At 30.6% G+C, this 23,811-nt stretch overlaps 1 protein-coding gene across 1 annotated transcript in view; it reads right to left on the bottom strand.

The window, feature by feature from the left end:
- Positions 1–146: 146 nt before the first annotated feature.
- The window catches only part of LOC110035879 (MADS-box transcription factor 6-like), a gene marked incomplete at its 5' end in the record, with an annotated part of 27,595 nt that continues 3,930 nt past the window's right edge, over positions 147–23,811 (bottom strand). Inside the window, 6 exon segments of the mRNA XM_020740192.1 lie at positions 147–234; positions 800–936; positions 1,857–1,898; positions 16,428–16,469; positions 17,747–17,846; positions 19,801–19,862. Of these exon segments, the coding sequence (XP_020595851.1) occupies positions 147–234; positions 800–936; positions 1,857–1,898; positions 16,428–16,469; positions 17,747–17,846; positions 19,801–19,862 (471 nt within the window).

Genomic DNA, 23,811 nt, shown 5'->3' on the forward strand with positions numbered 1-23,811 from the left:
TTATGTTAATTATGTTAGTGCAACATTTCAGAAAACAAAACACATTCTATGACAGATACACAAAGCAGCAGAATAATTCAGCTTTTTGACAAGATAAACACTACATAAATAAATATTTCCTAGTAATTTTCATCTCGGACTTCAACTTAGAGCATCCATCCAAGCATAAAATTATTATTCTCTACACCTGGGGTTCTGGGAATTACAGTTTCTGGAGGAACAAACTGGTGATACCTGTTTATAAAGTAATAAATATTGTGTTGCAAAGAAATTCTGTATCAGATACATCAATGTGTTCTCAAAGATATGATTCATATTATTTGAGAAGATGACAACATTTGGAAAATCTAGAGAGTTGCAAATATTTATGATATTTGGAATACTTTTAAGATATTAATTAATGCAGTATAACATGAAGTTAGACATACAAGTGAGGTTCTATATGGCCGTATAATCAAAGTTTTTTCCCTCAAATGTGGAAATAATGGCTTGTGCTACACTGTTACTAAAGATTTTAGTAACGTCTATTATAAAAATATGAGCTGAAAAAGTAATATTTAGTCAAACTTTTTTTGGCAGACAATTAATAATCATGAAATTATGCAACTATAGATGCAAAAAATTTGACTGAATGATACTTTTAATATGAGATTTAGTTACCATGATTACTAGTAAAATTTCTGGTAAAGGGTCTTAGATGAGTAGCAATGGTTTAGTATATGACTTCTCATATCTTCATCAAAATATACTGAAAATTGATTTGGAAAAAGTATAAATAAAAATAGCGATTGATATGTACCCTATATGTAGAGTCGGCTCGCATTCCAATGAATTCGAGTGGTAAGGGTGCATGTGGAACGCATTGCCTTCAACCACCGCCGCATCAGAATCCCATGAGCCTTGGATAAGCCTAAGAGAGCCACCACCAGCCTCAAGCTGAAAAATTATCATACGTGAATTATATAATTTGTTATGTATCAAAAAAAATCAATAGCATATTCTGACCTTGGAAAGGCCATATATGAAGTTGGTAATATGTGTTTTTTTTTTCAGGTTTGTTTAGGATTTTGAAAGAAAATTATCATACACCTACACGAGGAAAAAAGATTTATTTAACAAATCAGTGCAAATGCTAAAGAAATCAAGGGAAAAATACGCTCAAAATTTTGATTTTTGTAACATTCTGCATAAAAATGAAAATTATCATACGTGAATTATATAATTTGTTATTTATCAAAAGAAATCAATAGCATATTCTGACTTTGGAAAGGCTATATATGAAGCTGGTAATATGTGTTTTTTTTTTTCAGGTTTGTTTAGGATTTATGAAATAAAATTATGATACACCTACACGAGGAAATAAGATTTATTTATCAAATCAGTGCAAATGCTAAAGGGAAAAATACGCGCAAAATTTTGATTTTTGTAACATTCTGCATAAAAATGAAAAAGTACTTCAAAAAAGAACCTGGATAAATATGAGCTGTAACCCTATTTTATATCAATATTTTTTTTTTTAGTTTTTATAATAGAAATCAATTTTGATTACATGAACTTACAATTGCAGTTATGATACGCTAAGATGATAAAATATAAAAATTATGATACACCTACACGAGGAAATAAGATTTATTTATCAAATCAGTGCAAATGCTAAAGGGAAAAATACGCGCAAAATTTTGATTTTTGTAACATTCTGCATAAAAATGAAAAAGTACTTCAAAAAAGAACCTGGATAAATATGAGCTGTAACCCTATTTTATATCAATATTTTTTTTTGTTTTTATAATACAAATTAATTTTGATTACATGAACTTATAATTGCAGTTATGATACGCTAAGATGATAAAATATACCTTCATTTTTAGCTGCTTATTGATCTCTCCAAGTTGACGTTCCTGCCAAAAAACAAGATATATCATAAAATATAAATTGCGTAGGGGAAAATAAAAGGAATTGTATTGTTTGGATTAATTTGCAGCAACATTTCCTCATATTATCTTAAAACAAGAAGTTTTTTATTTATTTCTTTTATTTTTATGTTTTTATTGTTATTTTTTTGTCTTAAAACAAGAAGTTTCTGAAAGTTTGAATGGCTGAATAAGAACATTGCAGTGAAAAAAGAATTTTGGAAACTTAAAACAAAAAGAGATTTCGTAAATGATCACATTTTTTTGTTCGACACATTTAGAGAATATGAATCGAAGTAGCCAATTAGTACTATTTTACTACATCTTTGATAAAATGTGAATAAGAGATTTCACCCAGTTCTTTAAAAAAAAACAAGTAAATGATTTAATGACACAACAATTAGATAATATGAATCGAAGTAGCCAATTAGTACTATTTTACTACATCTTTGACAAAATGTGAATAAGAGATTTCGCCCAGTTCTTTAAAAAAAAACAAGTAAATGAATTAATAGCACTAGCATTATTCATACTTTATTAAAATTATAGTAAATTAATCTAGAAGTTAACTAAATTGTTGCTTGTATATAGTCACACTTTTGATATAGAAATAATAATGATAATAATAATAATAAATGGTGATATTTGACATATTTATTCAGAGAGTGGCAATAGCTCAAATTCAAGTAGCAGTGTTGCTTGTGAGAAAGTGCTTAGTCAATTCCCCTCAAACCACTCCCTCTTACTGAGGGGTATTGACATGGACTCCATTTCGACACAGCAGCATCCATTAATCATGTTCGTTGACTTAATAATGTTTAATAATTTTTTTTGGGTCTAAAGTTTACACAACTATTACTTGATCTTTATAAGATTTTCTTCATCGTATTCATGGCAGCATGCATAAATCATGTTCTTTGACTTTGGAAAACCTTGTTTAATAATTTTTTTTGGGTCAAAAGTTTACACAACTATTACTTGATCTCTATAAGATTTTCTTCATCGTATTCATAGCTGCATGCATAAATCATGTTCTTTGACTTTGGAAAACCTTCAACAAAGCATAATTTGAATGTAATAAACAAATCCTATTTCTAAAGCCATGAATAATAAAACAATTTGATATTAAACTTCACTGCCATTGATCTTAAATCAATGCTCTAAGCTTTTTTGTCGTAATGAGGGTGAAAAACAATTTAATTATAGTTTACCTAAGAATTTAAAATGATTTTCCATAAATCCAGCACACACAAAAAGTTGATCTTAAATCAATGCTCTAATGCTTTTTTATCGTAATGAGGGTGACATACAATTTAATTATAGTTTACATAAGAATTTAAAATGATTTTCCATAAATCCAGCACACACAAAAAAACAATAGAATGCATCATAAAATACATAAGCTTTGCATAACTTATTTTAAATAATTTTAAAGAATTGGAAATTTGTTTTTTTTTTTCAGGATCATTTTCTTAAAATATAAGGAACAATTGACTTCCATTGCTTAAGAGACTTCAAAAAGTGTAATTTGACCAGATGCCCGTAACCTTTATGAAGTGAATCATGGTTCAATTTAATCAGTGCTTTCTTAAGATAAAATTTTCTTCAAATACCTTCAATTTCTATTTAGCTTGCGGGTTACATCAAACTTGCAAACAATTTTTTAAAAAAAAAGGTAACTACTCTTATTTCTAACTTTGCATTCTTCCACTATTTTTCTTAAGCTAAAATCATCAGCATGTAAATGATTAAATAAAACATTCAGGTTTGTTATTAGTTTTTATGTTGCACCAAATGTCGAAAACTTATCAAGCGCCCCAAGCCTGAACTTCAGAGCTTTACTCTCGAACCGAACCAGTCGGTCGAGTCTCTCACTACCAATTTTTGAAGGGAATAGAGTGTTGGAATGGAGAAGTTTTTAGGATATGACAAAGGGTAAAAATTTATGGAAGAAGTTTCACTTTTATTTATCACCCTTACTTGACTTGATACAAACTCAAATGCTCCACCCCTATTTATACTAGTGACACCTCCTTAAATTAATGGCTAGGATTGTGTCACTACAATTTCAATCTAATGGTTATAAATAATTTCATACCTAGCACACAATAATTTCACACCTACCACATAATAATTTATAAGCTTCAAGATGAGACATAATTAGGCTTTTTTTAAACAAACAAAATCAAGTTTATATTTCAACACCCCCTCTTAAAATTGATTTTGTGACTCCAAGTAAATTTCTCATTTTAATAAAGTCTTCACTCTTGAGTGGCTTGGTAAAAATATCTGCAACTTGATCTTAAAACTTCACATACTCCACTTGTATCTCCTTTCTTTCGATGCATTCTCTTTTACTGTAGTCTTTTGTCACCAATCTTGCCTTATATCTTTCAATTTTTCCTTTGGAATTCTTCCTTGCTTTGTACACCCACTTCACACCAATTGCCTTATGCCCTTTAGGAAGTGAAGCTAGCTCTCATGTGTCGTTCTTCTAGATTGACTTAATTTCTTCATCCATTTCATCTTTCCACTTCTTGCTTTGTATGACTTCTTGGAAATCCATGAGTTCACAGTCGGCAAAGAGACAAAAAAGGGTAAGATTATCTTGATTCATAGTTACCTCATAAAGATCTTCTAATCTTTTGAAGAGCAGTACTCTTTCACTTGAACTTTCTCTTGAAGTTGATGATGATGAGTCTCTTTCATTACTTTTAGTTAATGTTTTTTGTGGAGTAGTAGACTCTTCTCTTGCTTGCTCGATTTCAGGCTGCTCTGTGTCTTCTTCTTGAAAGTATGGAAAAAATTTGTAGTCCTCATCATGTAGTTCCCAGTCACATTCTCCTCCTTCATCGAATATGACATCTCTGCTGACAGTTGTCTTCCCTGTATTTGGATTGTTTAGCTTGTAGTCTTTCGATTTGTTGTCGGAACCAATGAAAATGAACTTCTCGCTCTTATCATCCAGCTTACTTTTTTTCTCGTCGGGTATGTGTACATGACTTATGCATCCAAAAACTCGTAGATGAGAGATGTCGGGCTTCCTTCCACTCAATGTTTTTTGTGGTGTCTTTCCCAACACACTTCTTATTGGTGATCGGTTAGTCAAATAAACAGCACATGCAACCGCTTATGCCCAAAACTCCTTCGGCAATCTCTTGCTTTTTAACATGCTTCTTGCCATGTTAAGGATGGTTCTATTCTTCATTTCCGTTACTCCATTTTGTTGGGGGGATCTTGAAACAGTTAGAAGTCGACGTATTCTATTGGCTTCACAGAATTCTTGAAATTTTTTTGAAGTGAATTCTCCTCCTTGATCAGATCGCATAGCTTTGATCTTGAGACCACTCTCTTTCTCTACATCTGCCTTAAACTTCTTGAATGTTTCAAAAATCTCTGATTTTTGTTTTAAGAAATACACCCATATTTTTCATGAAAAATCATCTATGAAGAGAAGAAAATAGTTGCTCTTATCGAGTGAGCATGACTTTATTGGACCGCAGACATCTGTATGTATAAGCTCAAGAGGCTCTTGGGCTCTTGAACTTGACTCCCTTAGAAAGCTTTTCCTGAAGTGATTTCTAAGTAAATATTCTTCACATAATTGATCAGGGTGGTTGATGTAAGGTAATCCTCCATCATCTCTTTATTTGAAAGTAATTCAAGTCCTCCGAAGTTGAGATGCCCAAATCGACTCAAGACATAATTAGGTATTATTTAAACAACTAAAATCAAGTATATATTTCAACATAGATGTCTCTCTAAGAGAAGATCTATCATTGTTAATTGTACACTAAATTTATTGACATTTATATTATGTATTAAAATGGTGAATTATTTGGTTCTTTTATGAAAATCTTCATATATGAATTATGTTTTCTTTTGAGCTCCATCTCAAAATGAAAAAGAGTGATCGAATTCATATATAAGATTGGCACATTTTAATAACATTGTGCATTCCACTTTGAACTACATAAGCTCATATAATGAGAATTTTTTTTACTCATACATAAGTAGATGGCATCTGACTTCAATCTCAACATAATTAAAATAAATGTAATATATTTAGGCCAAACAAAGTGTAATTTTTATTATTCATCATATTTCTTATAATTAAAAGCATTTCTTCATGTTGGGAGAATGATAACTCTATTTCTGAGGGGATTATGCCTAACATCTTCCATGTAAAAACACCCCTTGTACCTCCAACTTAATGAAATAATTTTATGTTGTCATGAAAAATCATTTATTACATGTAATTATAACATAATGGAGCTTCTCATGGAGAGATGACAAATGAAAATTAGACTACTAAATGTGACTCATCATATGTGAGTTGTAGCCTATTCCATCTATGCCTACTTCACAATTTTTTTAATGCACCATTCATTAATGTTAGCACCTTTCAATGTTGACAGTCTCCTCAACAAAAAAAAAACAACAACAGACATTTGTCCCACTAAGTGGGTTTGCTAATGTTTACAATCCCTTCAAAAAATAAAATAATAGGTTTATCACAAATGGGAGAAGACTTTTTAAAATAGTATTAGGAGTAACCAATTTGCCATAAATAACATCATAAAAGGACAAAGTGAGGGGTTGAAGCTATTGTTGAGAGCAACTAATTTTGCTCTAGATTTCAGATTTGTAGATCACTATTTGTTGTAATCTATTAACTCTTTGGTGATTTGGTTTTATCATTTCTTAATAAGGTTTAAATTACTTGCCATAAATAGTACTTTAATAAGGCTCCTTATATGGCCTTCACTCTTGGTAATAATAAATTAATCCTCAACTTTTCCTTTTTTGTTTTCTCTTGCAAATTTGTGCATCAATCTTATACGTAGTAGCACATTTTCTTTTTTTGCATCCCCAACCCATAAAAGTTACCCGATTTGTAGATTATTTGTTGCTTAAGTTTTTAATTAATGGTCATATATTCTATTTTGAGAATAGGAAATTATTGAATTAAGAGAAGTATGGATTTTTATTAAATGTTAAATTTGATAAAATTCATTGTTTATACTCCCATTGTCATATTAATGATCAAATATACAACAACAACAACAACAAAACCTTTATCCGATTAAGTGGGGTCAGCTATATGAATCCTTTTTCGCACTGGTGTCCTATTTAGTGCCTTTTTTTTCATTTAATTCTAATAAATTAAGATCATTTTTTATACAATATACCCAAGTCATCATAGGTCTACCTCTTCCTTTCTTAACATAAGTTAAATCTAAAACATCTACTCTATTAATCGAATCATCAGATGGTCAACGTTTAATGTGACCAAACCATCTAAGACGACTTTCTCTAATATTGTTCGTCACTGGAGCCACACGGACCCTATCATGGATATATTCATCTCGCATTTTCTAATCACTCTCATCTCGACAACACTTAACTTAGTTTTATGCTTCTCTTTTAAAGGCCAACATTCAGCGCCATAGAGCATTGCAGGTCTCACCACCATCTTTTAAAATTTTCCTTTGAGTTTAAGCGGTACTTTTCTATCATACAATAGACTTGAAGCAATCCTCCACTTCAACCAACCAACTAGAATTCTACTAATAAAATCCCCATCAATATCAGCATCACTTTGAACAATAAGACTTCAGATATCTAAAGTATTAACACCTTTTAATAATTTAATCACCCATAGTTAAATTTCTATCACTAGAACTACTACTACTAAAATTACATTCCATGTATTCAATTTTAGTTCTACTCGAAAGAAGGCCTTTAGACTCAAAGGTAGACCTCCATACTAAAGTTTTTCCTGAGCTTTTTCTCTTGTCTTATCCACGATAAGTAAGGATATCATCAGCAAAAAGCAGCAAAAAGCATACACAAAGGTACATCCTCTTGTAAGTGTCCAGTAAGACCATCCATAAATAAAGCAAAAAATATATGGGCTTGAAAGCTGATCCCTGATGTAAACCAAACAAAATAGGAAAATATTTGGTCAATCTTCCTTCTATTCAAGCATAAGTAAAATTTCTTGTATTCATATCTTTAACGAATTGAATATAAGTCATATTAACACCTTTCTTCTCAAGAACTCTCCAAATGATATCTCTTGGAAACTTATCGTAAGCTTATCTAAATCAATAAAAATCATATGTAGATCCTCTTTATTATCTCTGAACTTTTCCATCTTAACCTATGTTCAATTATCCACTCCCATAATTTTAAAGTATGACACATCAACTTAATTATCTCTGAACTTTTCCATCTTAACCTATGTTCAATTATCCACTCCCATAATTTTAAAGTATGACACATCAACTTAATTCCATTATAATCGGCACAGTCTTGTGCATCCTATTTATTCCTAAAAATGGGAACTAAAATACTTTTCCCTCCACTCTTCAGGCATCTCTTTTAGTTTTTAAAATAATATTAAAGAGTTTATTAAGCGAAGAAACTCTCAAATCTCCTAAATATTTCCACACTTCAATTAGGATATCATCAGTTCCTACAGACTTTCCACCCTTGGTTTTCTTTAAAGCCTCATCAACTTATTTTTTACTAATGCAACAGTTAAAATGAAACATTTTATTATTATTAATGATATTAAGATCACTACGGTTGATCGTATTTTCCAAAATTTCATTAAAAAAATTATGAATATAACTCTCTCATTTATTTTGAATATCTTCTTATAATAAAAGTACATTTTGATCTTCATCTTTAATACACTTTACTTGAGTAAATCCTTACTTTTATTTTATCTTTGTTTGCTAGTTTAAACATATATTTCTCACCCTCCTAAGTATATAATCTACTATAAAGATCACTAAAAGCAGCATTTTTAGCGTCACAGATTCTTCTCTTAGACTCTCTACAATCATTTGACTTTTTTTTTCTAATTCTCTAACATTTTACATTTAAACCAATTGTTATAACATACCTTAATATATTTTATCCTTTTTTGCACAATATTACTCCACCACCAACAATTTTTATTTATAAAAACTTTTTCTTTTGATTCTCCAAATACAACTTTTACCATTTGTTTAATAGTTTTTATTAATTTATCCCACATAGAATTTGCTTTATCGTGAACATCCCAAATTTTAAAATCTTAAATTTTACTCATAAAAATAATTTTATATGTGTCTTTTAGGAACCCTCATCTAATTCTTCGACGATGATTCATAGTATTTTTTATTTTACAACTCTTCAGAACCCTCATCTAATTCTTTGACGATGATTCATAGTATTTTTTATTTTACAACTGTTCATCTTAAAATCTGGAACTGATAATCAATGTTGAGTACTTAATCTTTACTTGGAATGACCTTACAATCTTTACATTCTTGATGATCTCTTCTTCTCATAAGAAAACAATCAATTTGTTTTTTATTAGATCCATTTTTATAAGTAATAATATATTTATGTCTTTTCTTAAATAAAGTATTATCAATAACAAAATCATATGCTAAAGAAAACCTAATATAGCTCTACCTTCTTCATTCATCGCTTCAAAATCGTAGCCACCATGAATACTTCTAATATCTTATACCACTCTACTGACATGTTCATTTAAATCTTCTCCAATAAAATTTTTTTCTTCAAGAGATATCATTTGTATTAAGTCTTCTAAGGCATTCCAGATTTATCTTTAGAACCTATGCTTAAACCTACTTAAGGAGCATAAGCACTTATAATATTAAAAATCTTAATATCAACAATAATCTTAAGCGCTATAATTTTATCTCCAACTTTATTAATTTTTATAACATTATCTTTTAAATTTTTATCTATAATTACACTTACATCATCTCTAGTGCAACTCTTACCTCAATACCAAAGTTTAAAACCTAAGTTATCAATCTGCTTGGGCTTTTCTCCAACCCATTTAGTTTCTTGAACACATAAGATATTTATCTTTCTATGAATCATAATATCAACTGATTCCATTAATTTATCAGTACCTATATTCCAAGATCTTAAACTAATATTAGTTTCATAGACTAACTTCTATACATGTATTCATATCTGTATTCGTATGTAATGTGAGACCCTTGCTTATTTGACATAACACGCGGGTGTCGATGTAGGGGCCCTTGCACACTTTTCATTGTATTCAGACCATACAGATGTATTCATATGTAATGTGAGACCCTTGATTATTTGACATACCACGCGGGTGCCAGTGTAGGGGCCCTTGCACACTTTTTATTGTATTCGGACCATACAGTGCATCACTTTCAGGGGACACCCTAGCACTTACACAATGATCAAAATGATTCATTTCATGATTTTTTCAACAAGTTTTATGCTGGTTTTCGACTACCTAACACAACCCTCTGCTTTTCACATCTTAGCTTGAAACCGACAATGCCAATGACATCCGATAAATATCACATATATAAAGAATATTTAAAACACCATCCTCACTTAGGAATTTTTACAAGAATGTTATGGCCAATTATAATAAAATAAATCATAGTAATTGTCTTCAAGAGACCCTTATAGTGGCTAATATAATTGCATTCATCTAGAACATGGTTCTATGAAATTATATCCTTTGGAGCCTAATAGCAATATTGCTCATTTAAATAGCTAAATGAACTACATTAGAATTGTGGTATTGCTATCTCCATCAAATATGTCTAATTTCAAAGAATTTTGAGTAATAGATAGTGTTACTATAAAACCTGCATTATGTCCCTTTGTTGTAAGACCCTTACCTTTTAATAATTTTTCAGCATATTTTATCCATACTAATTCAACTAATATGCATATGCATCCCTCACCATACATCCCCCCTTGTCCAAACGAAGAGAGCCATCTGTCTTCTTTCATGTTTTCTCTATTCCATTCATGTGGTACATAATTTTTTTACTCTTTATTAATCTAAAACAATTCTTAGTCATTCCATTAAATGAAAAAAAAGGTCTCTAGGTTGCATGAAGTTGCATTAAACTAACCCTTTAATGCTTCAAATTCTAGTATATATAGCCCCTTCAGTGATAGAAAAACAAAATCCTTGTGATTTTATTACAATTTTTTATTAAGCCATTTTACATTTTTTTTCTTATTAGAAACAAAGATCTATAAAAGAAAGAATATCCAAAAGGCAGAAGATTTTGCTATTCCAAGTAATCATCCAATTAAATGTATTCTATATTATAGATCAATGGTTGTTTCTCATCGATGTATGCATTTATGATCCCTCCATATTTTCCTTATGTTATTTTAGTTGAAGGTTGCCATGCATTCACATATATACCAACATCTACCACAAATGCTTTTTTATTTTAGGATCCTGATGATATGAAATAATGTTGTGCAATTCTAAGCATTTCTCAAAGATAGCTCAAATATTTAACCTTTTTAATATTTCTAAGTATTTCTAGATTGAATGTTTTAAGAACTCTAGAAGAGAACTCCTCTTCACTCATGATTTTGATGCACTCAGTTATACGAACAAATTATACCAATTAATGTAGTAAATCTTAAATAATGATGTTTGTTATATATTTAGTTTGAAATTAATATGTTGATGAAAGATTTCATGGCCCAAACATCCACAACAAGAATAACGCAAATTAACGGTTGATCCTCAGACTGATTTATTTAGTCGGTTAATTAGCGTCCGAAATTGCAATTAAATTTTCAACATTTGCATTAGTGGCTAAAAATTCTGACCCTTCAATTTAGAAGTAGATTTTGCGGCTAAACATTCAACCGCAATATAATTTACTTAAAACTAGCTGCTTACCGTGAGAAATTTTTGTCATAAAGCTTTTGTGGTCGATTTTACAGCTGAATTTTTGTTGTGATAAAAATTACTTAAAAGTGGTTGCCTACCGGTGGCAATTTCAGCAGCAAATTATTTGCGTCTAAAAGTTGAGTTGCATATCAGTCACTAATATCTTTTTAACCTAATCCACACACACTACTCTCACACTTAGCATTTCGTCCTGGTTTCAAATAGGGCTCTAGCGAAGTTGAGGGGATTTCTCCTCTCTGTCAATGCTCTCCAACTTTGGTCTCTAATGACGCTCCGACCCCCCCAAACGGCAGCCGCTTGCCACACTCTCCACAAATTTCAAACCATGAATTGTTTGTGTGTGTGTGCTTGAATGTGTGTGCATAGGCGTACATGTGGATGTGTCAGTCTCCGCCTCAATCTCTGTGCACATGTGGGTGCATGTTGGTGCTTGTGTGTCATGTGTGTGGGAGTCTCTCTCTCTCCCTCTCTCTTTCTGTATAAATCTATTTATTTATTTATTGATACCTTTGTATGTGAGTGTGTTCGTATAAATGTGTGTGTGCGCTATTTATTTATTTATTGATACCTGTGTATGTGAGTGTGTTCGTATAAATGTGTGTGTGCGTATGAGATCTAAATACATATATAACAGTTGGGTGGTATGTATGTAAATGAGCCCCTTTTGTTTTCAAAGTGGTGCTATGATTGTGTCATATAAAATAGTTAGGTGTTATTTTTTCTAATATGCCATTTTAAATCATTTTCTTACATAACTTTGTATGAAAAATTCAACTTAACTGATGAATGAATTATTGAAATGTCAACTTTCTTTCAATATAATCAATAATACCTCCAAAATTAAAAAGTCGTTTATTACCTTCCATTGTAGTCAACAATAGAGATAAATTTGTTATGAATGTAGTTATTTATCTAATATGCCATTTCAAATCATTTTCTTACATAACTTTGTATAAAAAATTCGACTTAACTCATGAATGAAATATTGAAATGTTTTATCTTTATATCAAAGATCATTATTTCAATATACTAACTAATACCTCCAAAATTAAAAGTTGCTTAATGCCTTCTAATGTAGTTAACATTTGGGATAAATTGTCATTATAAATTATATGATCTTGTGAAAGTAAGCAATAGCATGAAAATAATTTTGTTTAGGACTAGCCATATATAGCTCAATCTTAAGATGAACAAGATGTCATTTTAGCCCAATTTTGCACTTACAATATTTACAATATCAATATTTAAATTTTTTATCAAATTTCTCTCATACAAGTTAAACTGAGAGCACTTGCTTTTTATTTTCAAATCCATTCTAATCTAGTGCTAGATTAACAAGTTGAGCAATGTTGGGAAGGAACAAAAATTAAATTATATGTGGTAGTCGCTTCTTGAATTATAAATTTATTAATAACTGGTATCATTGATCTAAAAAAATTAGTAGAAAAATAGGGTCTCCTTTTGGCATTTTTGTGATACCAATAACTTACATCTCCACTAATTGAGCCATTTGCTCCATTGGAATGAACATGTTAGACTACCTACCTTGAGTGAGTAAGCATGCACAAGGAATAGCATCCTATATAATGGCAAACTTGGCTCTTCTTGTTTTGATTTAAACATTCAAAGCTTAAGATTTAATTAACGCAACATGTGCATTTGATGCACCACTTACAACAATAGGCTATTTGTTGCATTTCATGTGATGAGAAAACTTGGTATCATAAGGAACCAAATTGAATGTTTACTCATTTGGTTGTAGCACTAATAAAATTAATCTAGTACTAGCAAGTGGAACTCTCCTCAAGTTGAATAATGAATGAAATTGTCTACATGTCGATTAACCACTAATAATTTCCTAGAAGGTCAGAGGGTTAGCTACTTAATATAAGTAATCCTTATGTTTTAATGTGAAACTAATTAAGTGATGCATATATTTATGTTTTCTTTAGCTGGAATGACATTCAAGAAATGAAAAGAGAGACCCTACTCAGCAAAGTCATAAAGAAAGTATGGGTTCTAAAGAACCTTTATGTGCTCTCAAACCAAAATAGGATAAAAAATTTTAAAAAGGTAAATTGGAACATTATATTTTGGCACAATTTTGAAAGCTATCTCTCTTCTAAGCACTTAATTTTCCCACTTGTAATGGTCTCCCAAAAGCATAATCACTTATGGTCACTTCTCCATTTATCATAAGCACTTTTGATTAAGGCAATTAAAATTGGCTCTCTTATAAAAGTATTATTACCTATGTTTCTTAGGAGTAATAATAGTATTTCTTCGGCATGTAAAAAGAAAAGTATTAACTCTTGATTTGAAAGAGTTATGTTTACGACATGATTACTCATCCATTCGAAATTCTATAATTTTATCATCCCAATACATAGTGAATCATGATTTACTTAGTCAATAAATATTGTTAAAGTATTAACTCTATGATTTGAAAGAGTTATGTTTACGAGATGATTACTCATCCATTCAAAATTCTATAATTTTATCATCCCAATACGATAGTGAATCATGATTTACTTAGTCAATAAATATTGTCAACCCATTCTAACCCAAAGATCTCTATTAATAATTATGGGTTGTGTTTTCTAAGAAAATCTTATAAATATGTGATCCGAGTTAATTGATCAATTTTAAATCAAAATAGGATGCCAAAGAGCTTGATGCTTTATCATATGCATCAAATATTATCTAAAGATGGCCTTTAAGGAACATATTTTATGTTTATCATAGCATAACATTAAAGTATCAATTTTATGAATCATAACCTACTTAGTCAGCTTTATTGTAATCGTGAAATGATGATGCAAATCTTTTGGCTTTGCACCAAATAAAAAATTAATATTTATCACATCATGAGATAACTATCAAACGTCATTTGAATTAATATTAGCTACTAAGCTATGGCTAATCAAAATTTAATTCCAACACTTAATAAATATGAAAGGTTGGCCTTTTCTAAAGCATAGAGATATGGATGCTTTGGAATGTTATAGTTTTTGTTCGTTGATATTTGAAGAACTATTTAAGGACAACCAACCAATATATTCATAACTCAAGAAGGGCAACACTCAATTGAAAGAATTTATTTTGACTTCCTTATAGAGGGTAGTACATCTTAATATATCTTGTGTAGGAAAATTGAGGTCTTTGATTGGTTTACAATTAAAGTCACACCGTAGAAAATAGGATCACACCGATTCTTGAAGTCCAGAATAAAATATCAAGTAGAAACTTACAACAAAATAATCATAGAAAAACACACCAAAATTCAACGTGAAAAAATCCCGAGAATGAAAAAAAACGACAATCACACCACACCGAAATTTTATTATGAGAGTAGAAATCTACATAAACTTGTACCATCCAAATCTTTACTTCACCACTAGAACAAACAAGAATTTTGCTCCAAATCCCCTCTTGATTGAACAAATAAAATTGCACGTCGTAAATTCGCCTCTCTCAGTACACTGCACCTTCTTTATTATCGATATAAAACCTTTCAAAATCGCACGTGTGAGAGATTTCACCACGAGAGAGAGAGAGAGATCACACTTCGTTGCTATGAATCGAAGACTTAAAAACTAGATTGGGAGAAAAAAATGCATGCAGCGTAGTTACACTGCTCCTCGGTGTAATTATGTTTACCTCTCTGTTTCAAAGCCTAGAATTGAAAGAGTTGAGGCGTAGCTACACCACTATTTGGTGTAATTACAACATCCGCTATGTACGAAGCCCGGTACGAAGGATAGAGCTACCAATCTTCTAGGAGTAGTTATGCTGACTGAATTCTGTTTGAGACTGTGGGTGCTCCTTTAGGCTCCCTATCTCAATAAAATATAATTTCTTTTGCATGTTTGTCACTTGTCCTGATTTCGGAAAACATAAAATGATAATTTCAATATTTTTTTATCAGGTATCCTCATTATGAACCCAAATTTTCACATTTTTCAGGTTCACTAACTTAACCCCCTACATAGCATGCTTAGGGACAATTTTTCATTAGGAGTATAATTAAAAGAAGATAAATCTAAAAGTGCCTATATTTTAACCCCCTAATAATCAATTGTTAGGTTAAAAATTTTTATAACTCTGACAACTGAAGTTGGGATTTTAGTTAATGCTTTTGATTAATCACAACAGAGACATTGAGGAGGATCAAGATCATTTAAAATGGTTAGATAACAGTCCCCTACTTCGGTTTTTTTTTTTTTCTTCTTGTGCTGACATTAATGTTTTTGAACTACTGTTTTTTTTTTTTTCTTCTTCTTGTGCTGACATTAATGTTTTTGAACTACTTCAGTTGCTGCTCCATTATGTTAAGAGCTCTGCTCAAATTTAAAATTTGTTTCTTCTCTTGTTTCGTATCATTTGATGTATGTCGCCGAAATAAAAAAATTTTTCTAAATCCCTCATAATCGCCTTTACTGAAACAAATTTTAAAATTTAGATGAGAAATTATAAACAATAAACAATGAATCGTCAATGATAATATGTGGGGCACATGATTTCCATCCTTGATTTCACGAATTTAAACTGAGAGAAGGAAATGTTTTCGCCTAAGAGAATTCATAAAATAACTAACCTAATGCAATCTTTTTTCTTCTGAAAGAAAAATCCCTTTCAGTAATATTGCCAAATGTTTAGCATTACTCCAAAGATCAAGTGTGCATTCAAAATATGTGAAATCAGATACGTACATTTGTTTTATGATTACCATTTCTCGCTTTTGCCAATATAAAATACAAATAATGTACCTTTTTACGGAGCTCCTCCATTTGATCCAGCATTATTTGTGTCTGCATAAAATGTCAGCAATAGCACTATTGCACATAAGTATTTTAAAAACTGAATTTATATTTACGCTTAAAGCTCTAGTGTCAGTAAGGCAACTTCTTATGTCGCATTGGACTTAATTTAAAAAGTTCTAAATGAAATAATTTATATTTTAATTAGCGTCTCATACGCATTTCCTACATGAGCCTTGTGGAACAAATTTAGAAAAAATATTACGCAAATTTTTTGTATCCCATGTGCAATTCTGGGCTTTTGCATGCTCACAAATAAGAGGGTTTTACTCAGTTTTGGACTATTTCAGCCAAATATCAAACATTTAGGGACTGTTCGGATCATTATTGGTTTATATATATATATATATATGTATATATATTTATATATTTTATTTTATTGTTATGCTTTATTTTTTTTATATTTTTATTTAAAATGAAACATACTTGATATGTTATAATATATTTAGTAAAAACACTCAACATAATTTTTAACTTTATTTTTAAAATCAATTTTTTTTAAAAAATAAATTATAAAAGCATGTAAAAAAATTACTAAACAATATGATTTTAAAATAATTGCAAAAAAAAAAAACAAGTGATCCAAAAATAATTGATAATATAGATTCGATGATCTATAAACGGGAAAAATGTTGGGTGTGGATAAGACAAGTGTAGATCGGTGGTATTGCAGCAATATAAGATGTAATACCACTACAATTCCACCCAAATACTATTGTCTGCACGTACGTCTGGTTTAGCAATATTTGCTCTTTGTGACTAATATGAAGCTCATATAACAGCCCATTTACATTGGATTTTAATTTATTAAATAAATAATATTATCATTATTAATTTTTTTTTGGCATAAGATTTACATATTTCCATGCACATAACATCTCAATCTAAAACACATACCTAATCCTAAAGTATTAAAATAATATTAAAAAAAGTACTAAAAAAGAAATTGAGGTATGTGTGTGTGTATATATATATATATATATATATAATGTGTGTGTGTGTGTGAAAATGTCAATTTTTCTTCTCGGATATGCAAAAGAAATGAAAGCTACAAAAAAGTAATTGAAGTCAACTGGTTGGTGAAATATTGTGATTACAAATTTCATTTTGAAAATAGAAGATATTAGAATAATATTAGAATCATATCTTAGAAACTCATATTAAATTTCGAAAAATATTTTCTAGTTATTCGAATAAACATGTAATAATTATAATTTCACCAATTGTAGTTCAAATCAAACCAACCAAGAAATCAAGTCTAAAAGCACCTTTCTTTGCCTGGCCTGTGATAAAGCAGATTCAAGTTGCCGCTCCAACTGCTGTAATTCCTTTACGTTCAAGGGTCCAAGGTCCTCTCCAAGTAAATTCCTTCAGAATATACATCATCATAATTTTTTTATTTAGAAGTATTCCAAGAAAATATAAGTTAGCAACTATAGTAGTTGACTGGCTGGTCAAGAATATTCCATTTTTCATATCAAAGAAGTCACTCATAAGGGGATTTTGGCTGCTTGTAGATAAAACCACGTTCTTCACTTTTTTCATTTTAAAATACTTTTACTTTCAATCAATTAGTTTGCATGTGAAAAACAAAATCACAGTAGTTGAGGGGTTTATGGGTACTTAAAATTTTTAATTTCTTAATTCCTCGACACAAATAATGGAAATTAACAATTTTCATCATTTTGAAAACATTTTATCAACCGACAATCAATGAAATAGGCCCTACAAAATGTTTTTCCCATTTTAGGACTATTTTGCATGTTGACATCAAATTTGAGGTTATGTTTTTAGCAATTTTTACCTGTTTGGTTTCATGTTATGTTAAAATAGCAATTATATAGGTAATACCTTTGTCATGCTTTGATAACAAGCAAAACATAGAAACAAGACGAGTCAAGCCCAAGTCACCCTCAACTTTAGCTTGTACTTGGCAAAATTAAATAAGCTAGACATCCATCTCAAGCTTATATTTAAGTTGGCTCATAAACCAACTTAGTTTTCTATGAAAGAAAGAAGATGATTATAATTTAGAGATAATTACGTACATAGCAACCGCAACATTGTAATTTAAAAAATATAGACCCCAATTGGTATTTTTAACTATCAAACCAAGTTATTTATACTTGTCACGATCAAACCATTAAGAATTTGATAAAAATGAAAAACATGGGTGGAGTTTTATAATGAATTTTGATATTTAAGTGAAAATTTAAAACATGGATGAAAGAGAGTGTTGGATTTGCAAATAGCAATGTTACGAGTGCTAGGTATGAAATTGTCTCTATAATATAAGCATTGCTATAATAAGATCATGATAAAAATAATGTGAGTTTAGAAAAAACATGGAAAGAAATTACTTAGTTATTCCTAAACAAATTAATACTTAATCAATAAATTCAAATATGTGCAATGAGCGAGCTTACGAGTTAATGAGTTTATAATAGTGTTGGTTCAAGCTTGACTCATTAGCTGATTAAGCTCATTCCGAAGTAATTTGATGAGTCGACTGTGTTGGACCACCAATCGACATGACTCACACCTCTCACTTAGCCTACATCAATTTTTTTTAATTATTTTTTTATTTAGATAAATGATAACAAGAAAAAAATTTAATCACTTGCGGCAATTCTTTATTAGCAAGCAATATTATCTTAATAATGCAGTGTTTGGTTGCGTCCCGGATTTACGTTAAGTAGGATTTAATAAATTTGATAAATCAGGATTTAACTATTTATTGAATTCACAATTTAACTGAGGAACTCTGAAAAGCCAATCTTCTTAAATTGTATGCGAATCGGATTTAATAAATCTAAATTTAGGTCGAAAATCAAATGGAACCATCGAATGTTCAATTTAATGGAACTCAAGATTTAAATTTATATTTTTAATGTTTAGCTGAATTTATGTTTAGTTCATGGATAAATCAGAATTAAAATACACTACCAACACCCCCTAAAGCCTCTATTTTACTTCACCACATCGTAAAAAATTCAAAAGACCTAGATGATTAAAACATGCCATACTTTGTTGTAAGTACTACTATGTTTAGCTGAATTTATGTTAAGTTCATGGATAAATCAGAATTAAAATACACTACCCCTAAAGCCACTATTTTACTTCACCACATCGTAAAAAATTCAAAAGACCTAGATGATTAAAACATGCCATACTTTGTTGTAAGTACTACACAGTTTAATGACGAAAGAGTGGCAAAGACTCTCCCCAAACCGACAGGGAAATTAATCCACTAATAAAAATTAAAAAAAAATGTTTCTCTTCGCGTTTTTCTTTCAAGGTGTTTTTAAAAACCTTCACATACCTGTGGGAGCGTTGTAATGAATCGAACTTTGCCTTCAGTTTGGATACTTCTTGATACCAGCTCTAATACATTAAAAGTAGCAGAAAGTTGAGTGATTAGTTGCATCTCATCCACATAAGAGCATTTCGATGCTGAATAAATGATAGAAGTTTTTTTTAATTAATGCGCAGAAAACATTCTACTACTGGAGTTGTTTCAAAAATTTTATAATCCTTAACTAGTAAATTACATCAGGTCCCTACTAAAAATTTGTCCAGAGAAAAATCTAACGAATGATGAGTCGCTTTTAAAAATGATACAGAATAAAACCTAATACCATCATATTGCATTCAGTTATCATGTTTTAAAACCAGCTAACCAGACAACCCGAAACCCTTGTCGTCATTAGATTCTTACTTCTTTTCCATTTTCTCCTCCATTTACGGTGCTACAGCAGGAGGCGTAGTATTAACACTGCCACTATCACCGACGGCAGCACCTGCAACTGCAACGGAGAGAGTAGAGGAGAAAAGTAATCCCTTCCCCTTAAATTTAGCGAATAGAAACTCAGTGTTCTCATCATCAGTCTCAACGCCAACTGATTCTCCAGGATGACCTTCAGATCTCCAGCGGATAGATTAGTGTTTCCCCCAAGGATAGAAAGAAAACATGCAACAATAATCCACACTTTGGGACGTTTCGAGCTCAAATGAAAGCGCCCATGAGAGAACGAGCATAATGCGCTCTATAATAGGGTTAGGGTTTTGAGATTACCCTGCGCAAATATATAAATAGTCTGCAAATGAAAGCCGTGTTACATATAACGGGTGACAACGATCCAATTTCTAAATGATTCAGTATCGTTTCGAAGCCTTGGTTGGAAATGTGCGTGTAACTTGAATTGTTACAATTTTTACCTGACTCAACTTAGAATTATCTCTTGTCATGATCAGAGCGTGCCTGAAATCATGTTTTTTCTGCACTGTTTAATACACATAGAAGTTTAATTATATTTTATATAAATTTTTGTAAATGAATATATGTTGTATTAAATTTAGGAAACAAGAAGCCAATTTTGAACCGGCTCAATCTGACCTAGAGTCTGTTTGGGACAGCTGTAATTTATTGAATAATCTGCTGATAAACTGATTAAAAATAATCTGCTGATAAGCTATGTGTGGTGGCTATTATAAATTTTATTTTTTTGGAAAAGTAAAATTGTTGCCAATAAGTTGCTACCGCACCTAGATAGGCGTGGTGTGAAAACATTGTTTTCTGCGTTTTGAAAACACATAAGCTGTCAGAACGCAGTTTACCCAAGAAGTTAGGCACAAGTCAAAATTGGCTCAAATATTAGAATTAGGCTTGTGAAGCGGCTCATTAATTTGGTTCAATCAAAGTAAAAAATCAATTCATTTGTCAAACAATGATTGTGGGGCCCAAAGTTAAAATCCTCCATACATTGATTTATGCTAACTGTAAAAATTCAATTTTAACTTTTTGGTGGACTTTTAGTACAGATTCTAGTAATGTTATCTATTTTTTTGCAACAATTTTTTTCAAGAAAATAAATGTTCACATTAATTCAATTATTCGTTTATTATCTATATGATTATTATTAAATTTTTTTCAAATGAGCTAAAGCTAAAATAATGATTTAAAATTGAGTAGATGCAATTGAAAGTGACTAAGAAGATTGTTCCCATGCAAAGTAAAAGCTTGAGAAATGATGATTAATGTGTGAAGAAAGAAATTAGAATCTATAATTAATGTTGGAGTGATTACGATGGATAAAATATATTAAGATATTATCATTCTTGTTTCTAGTGCAAGTTCTAATAAGAGATAGAACATAGAAAACAAAACCAATCTACAAAGTTTAGCATAATGTTTCATTAAATAAAAAAATTAAAAGAAGTTTGTTTGAAACCTAATGAAGTCCCCTTTCATTTATTATGGGAAAGTTACAAGAAATTTTAAGATACAATAAGTATACAATTTATATAAAATGGCCAAGATGAAACAAAAAACAAACAAAACAATGTGAGAATAGACATAAGGATTAACTAGGCTAAAAGAAGAAAGAAAATATAATCAAAAGGCTATAGCTTAAATATCATCCACGATATATATAAGAAGATGATCTTCAAGAAAGCAAGACTACGAGTACATAAGAAATTTAGTATCCTAATCAGAACTAGTATAATTATAAAAGTCTTGAGATGATGACCTTGTAAATCTAAGTATTTTCACATAAATCTTCATATGACTAATACCCTCACTAAAAAGAAAGCTTCTTTTAAAAGAAAAGGTTCATGCAATATAACTCTTTTATCAAATTTCTTTCTAACTTCCATTTTATGTAGATATGACCTCTCATCTAACCATATATTTGAGTAACAAAAGTCTAAAATCTCAAAATCAACAAGATGAGAGTGCTCAAGTATAAGAAGAACTACCTACAGTGGAAATTTATCACGACTAGAAAGATCTAGGGGGCCACACTACTTGGTATTACAAAGGGAAGCTTCTTGACATCAGCTAGTGAATGAGCATCAATAAAGTAATACTAAAGTACAATATCAAAATAGGTTCAGAGAAGCATTTTGAAATTGAATCAAAATTGCCATAAGAGAATGGATTAAGATGTCAACAATTGAATAAGTTCCTCATGGAAATTAATGATGATGATCAATGTCCTCCCAATGTCATTCACATTCTTGTTGACCTCATTTTTCAGTCAATATTTTTTCTTAGTTTATATATAATCCCATCAAGACATGGGACCTCCCTCCTAATATCACCAGATGACTGAATTGAGCTCAATAAACTATGAATTGAACCTTAGTTCAACAAAAACTTTAGTTAACTCTAATCTAACCTAACATTAAAATTTAGCTAAATAAAAGTAAAATCAACCAAACTAAAACGGAACCTAACATAACCAAATTTCAACCAAGGTAAATGTGATCTATAAAAATCTTTAATTTAATCAATCAAAACCCATTAAAGTTTTCACTCAAAATCCAACAAATTTACTCTTCTAAAGTGGGGCACGTATTTTGACTTAAATTTTCATGACATGGGGAAAACTTTAACCAAAAAATAAATACATCATTTTTCTAAAGTTTTTCTCTTTTAGATGAGCTGGGATTGTCATTTTGGCTTTAATCACCCCACCACTTGTGCCTCAAGATGGCACACTCGCACCACCCCAACACTTTGGGTGCACCTTGTCCTCAATGGATTTGCACCCATGAAACCACAACATTAAAGTCCTTGCACTGAACAAGGTAGCACCTAGGTGTACCTATATCGTTTAATATAGAGGGTGGCATACCTGTGTCGTTGGGTGGTGCACCAACAACGCTGTCTATCCAAACTTCTCTGCTCAATTTCAGAGAGCCAACCTCTCCCTCCTATAGCCCCCACCACCTTTACTCTTTATTTTAACCACTCACTCTCCTTTAGACAGAAGAAGCGGCCATTTCCTTCCTCCCTTTAGCTTGCTCCCTCACTCGCCTCTAATTGTGCTCTATGGCCTTTTTATACTTCAGTGTAAGCTCTCTTTCCTTCAAATTCTTATGCTTATTTTCTCGTGCACTTCTTCTTCATACCACTTCTCTTCTCTTCTCTTCTTTTCTTTTCTACTTCTTCTACTTCACACCAAATATTCTTTTTGCTTCTGATTTTCTATTTTCCTTTCCACTTTTCTTATTCTCCTTTTTTACTTGTAAATCTCCCCCTTTTCGTTCATGTGGCTTACCCACACAAAATTCATCTCAATAGAAATTTATTTTTAAATAGTCGTTATTATGTGAATTAGCATTGCCCCATGTGTTTCTATCATACAAATATCTTTTATGTCATGTGAAATACTTAGAATCCTAGTTAGTTTATATATGTTTTTTCTTCATGTTTAAAATGTATATGTGAAACACTTAGACACTATGCTTAGTTTATGCCATATGATCTTCATGTATTTTCTCCTTGCATGTATATACATATATATACATACATATATATATATAT

This window comes from Phalaenopsis equestris, unplaced genomic scaffold (assembly GCF_001263595.1).
Source record: "Phalaenopsis equestris unplaced genomic scaffold, ASM126359v1 Scaffold200497, whole genome shotgun sequence".
NCBI lineage: Eukaryota > Viridiplantae > Streptophyta > Magnoliopsida > Asparagales > Orchidaceae > Phalaenopsis > Phalaenopsis equestris.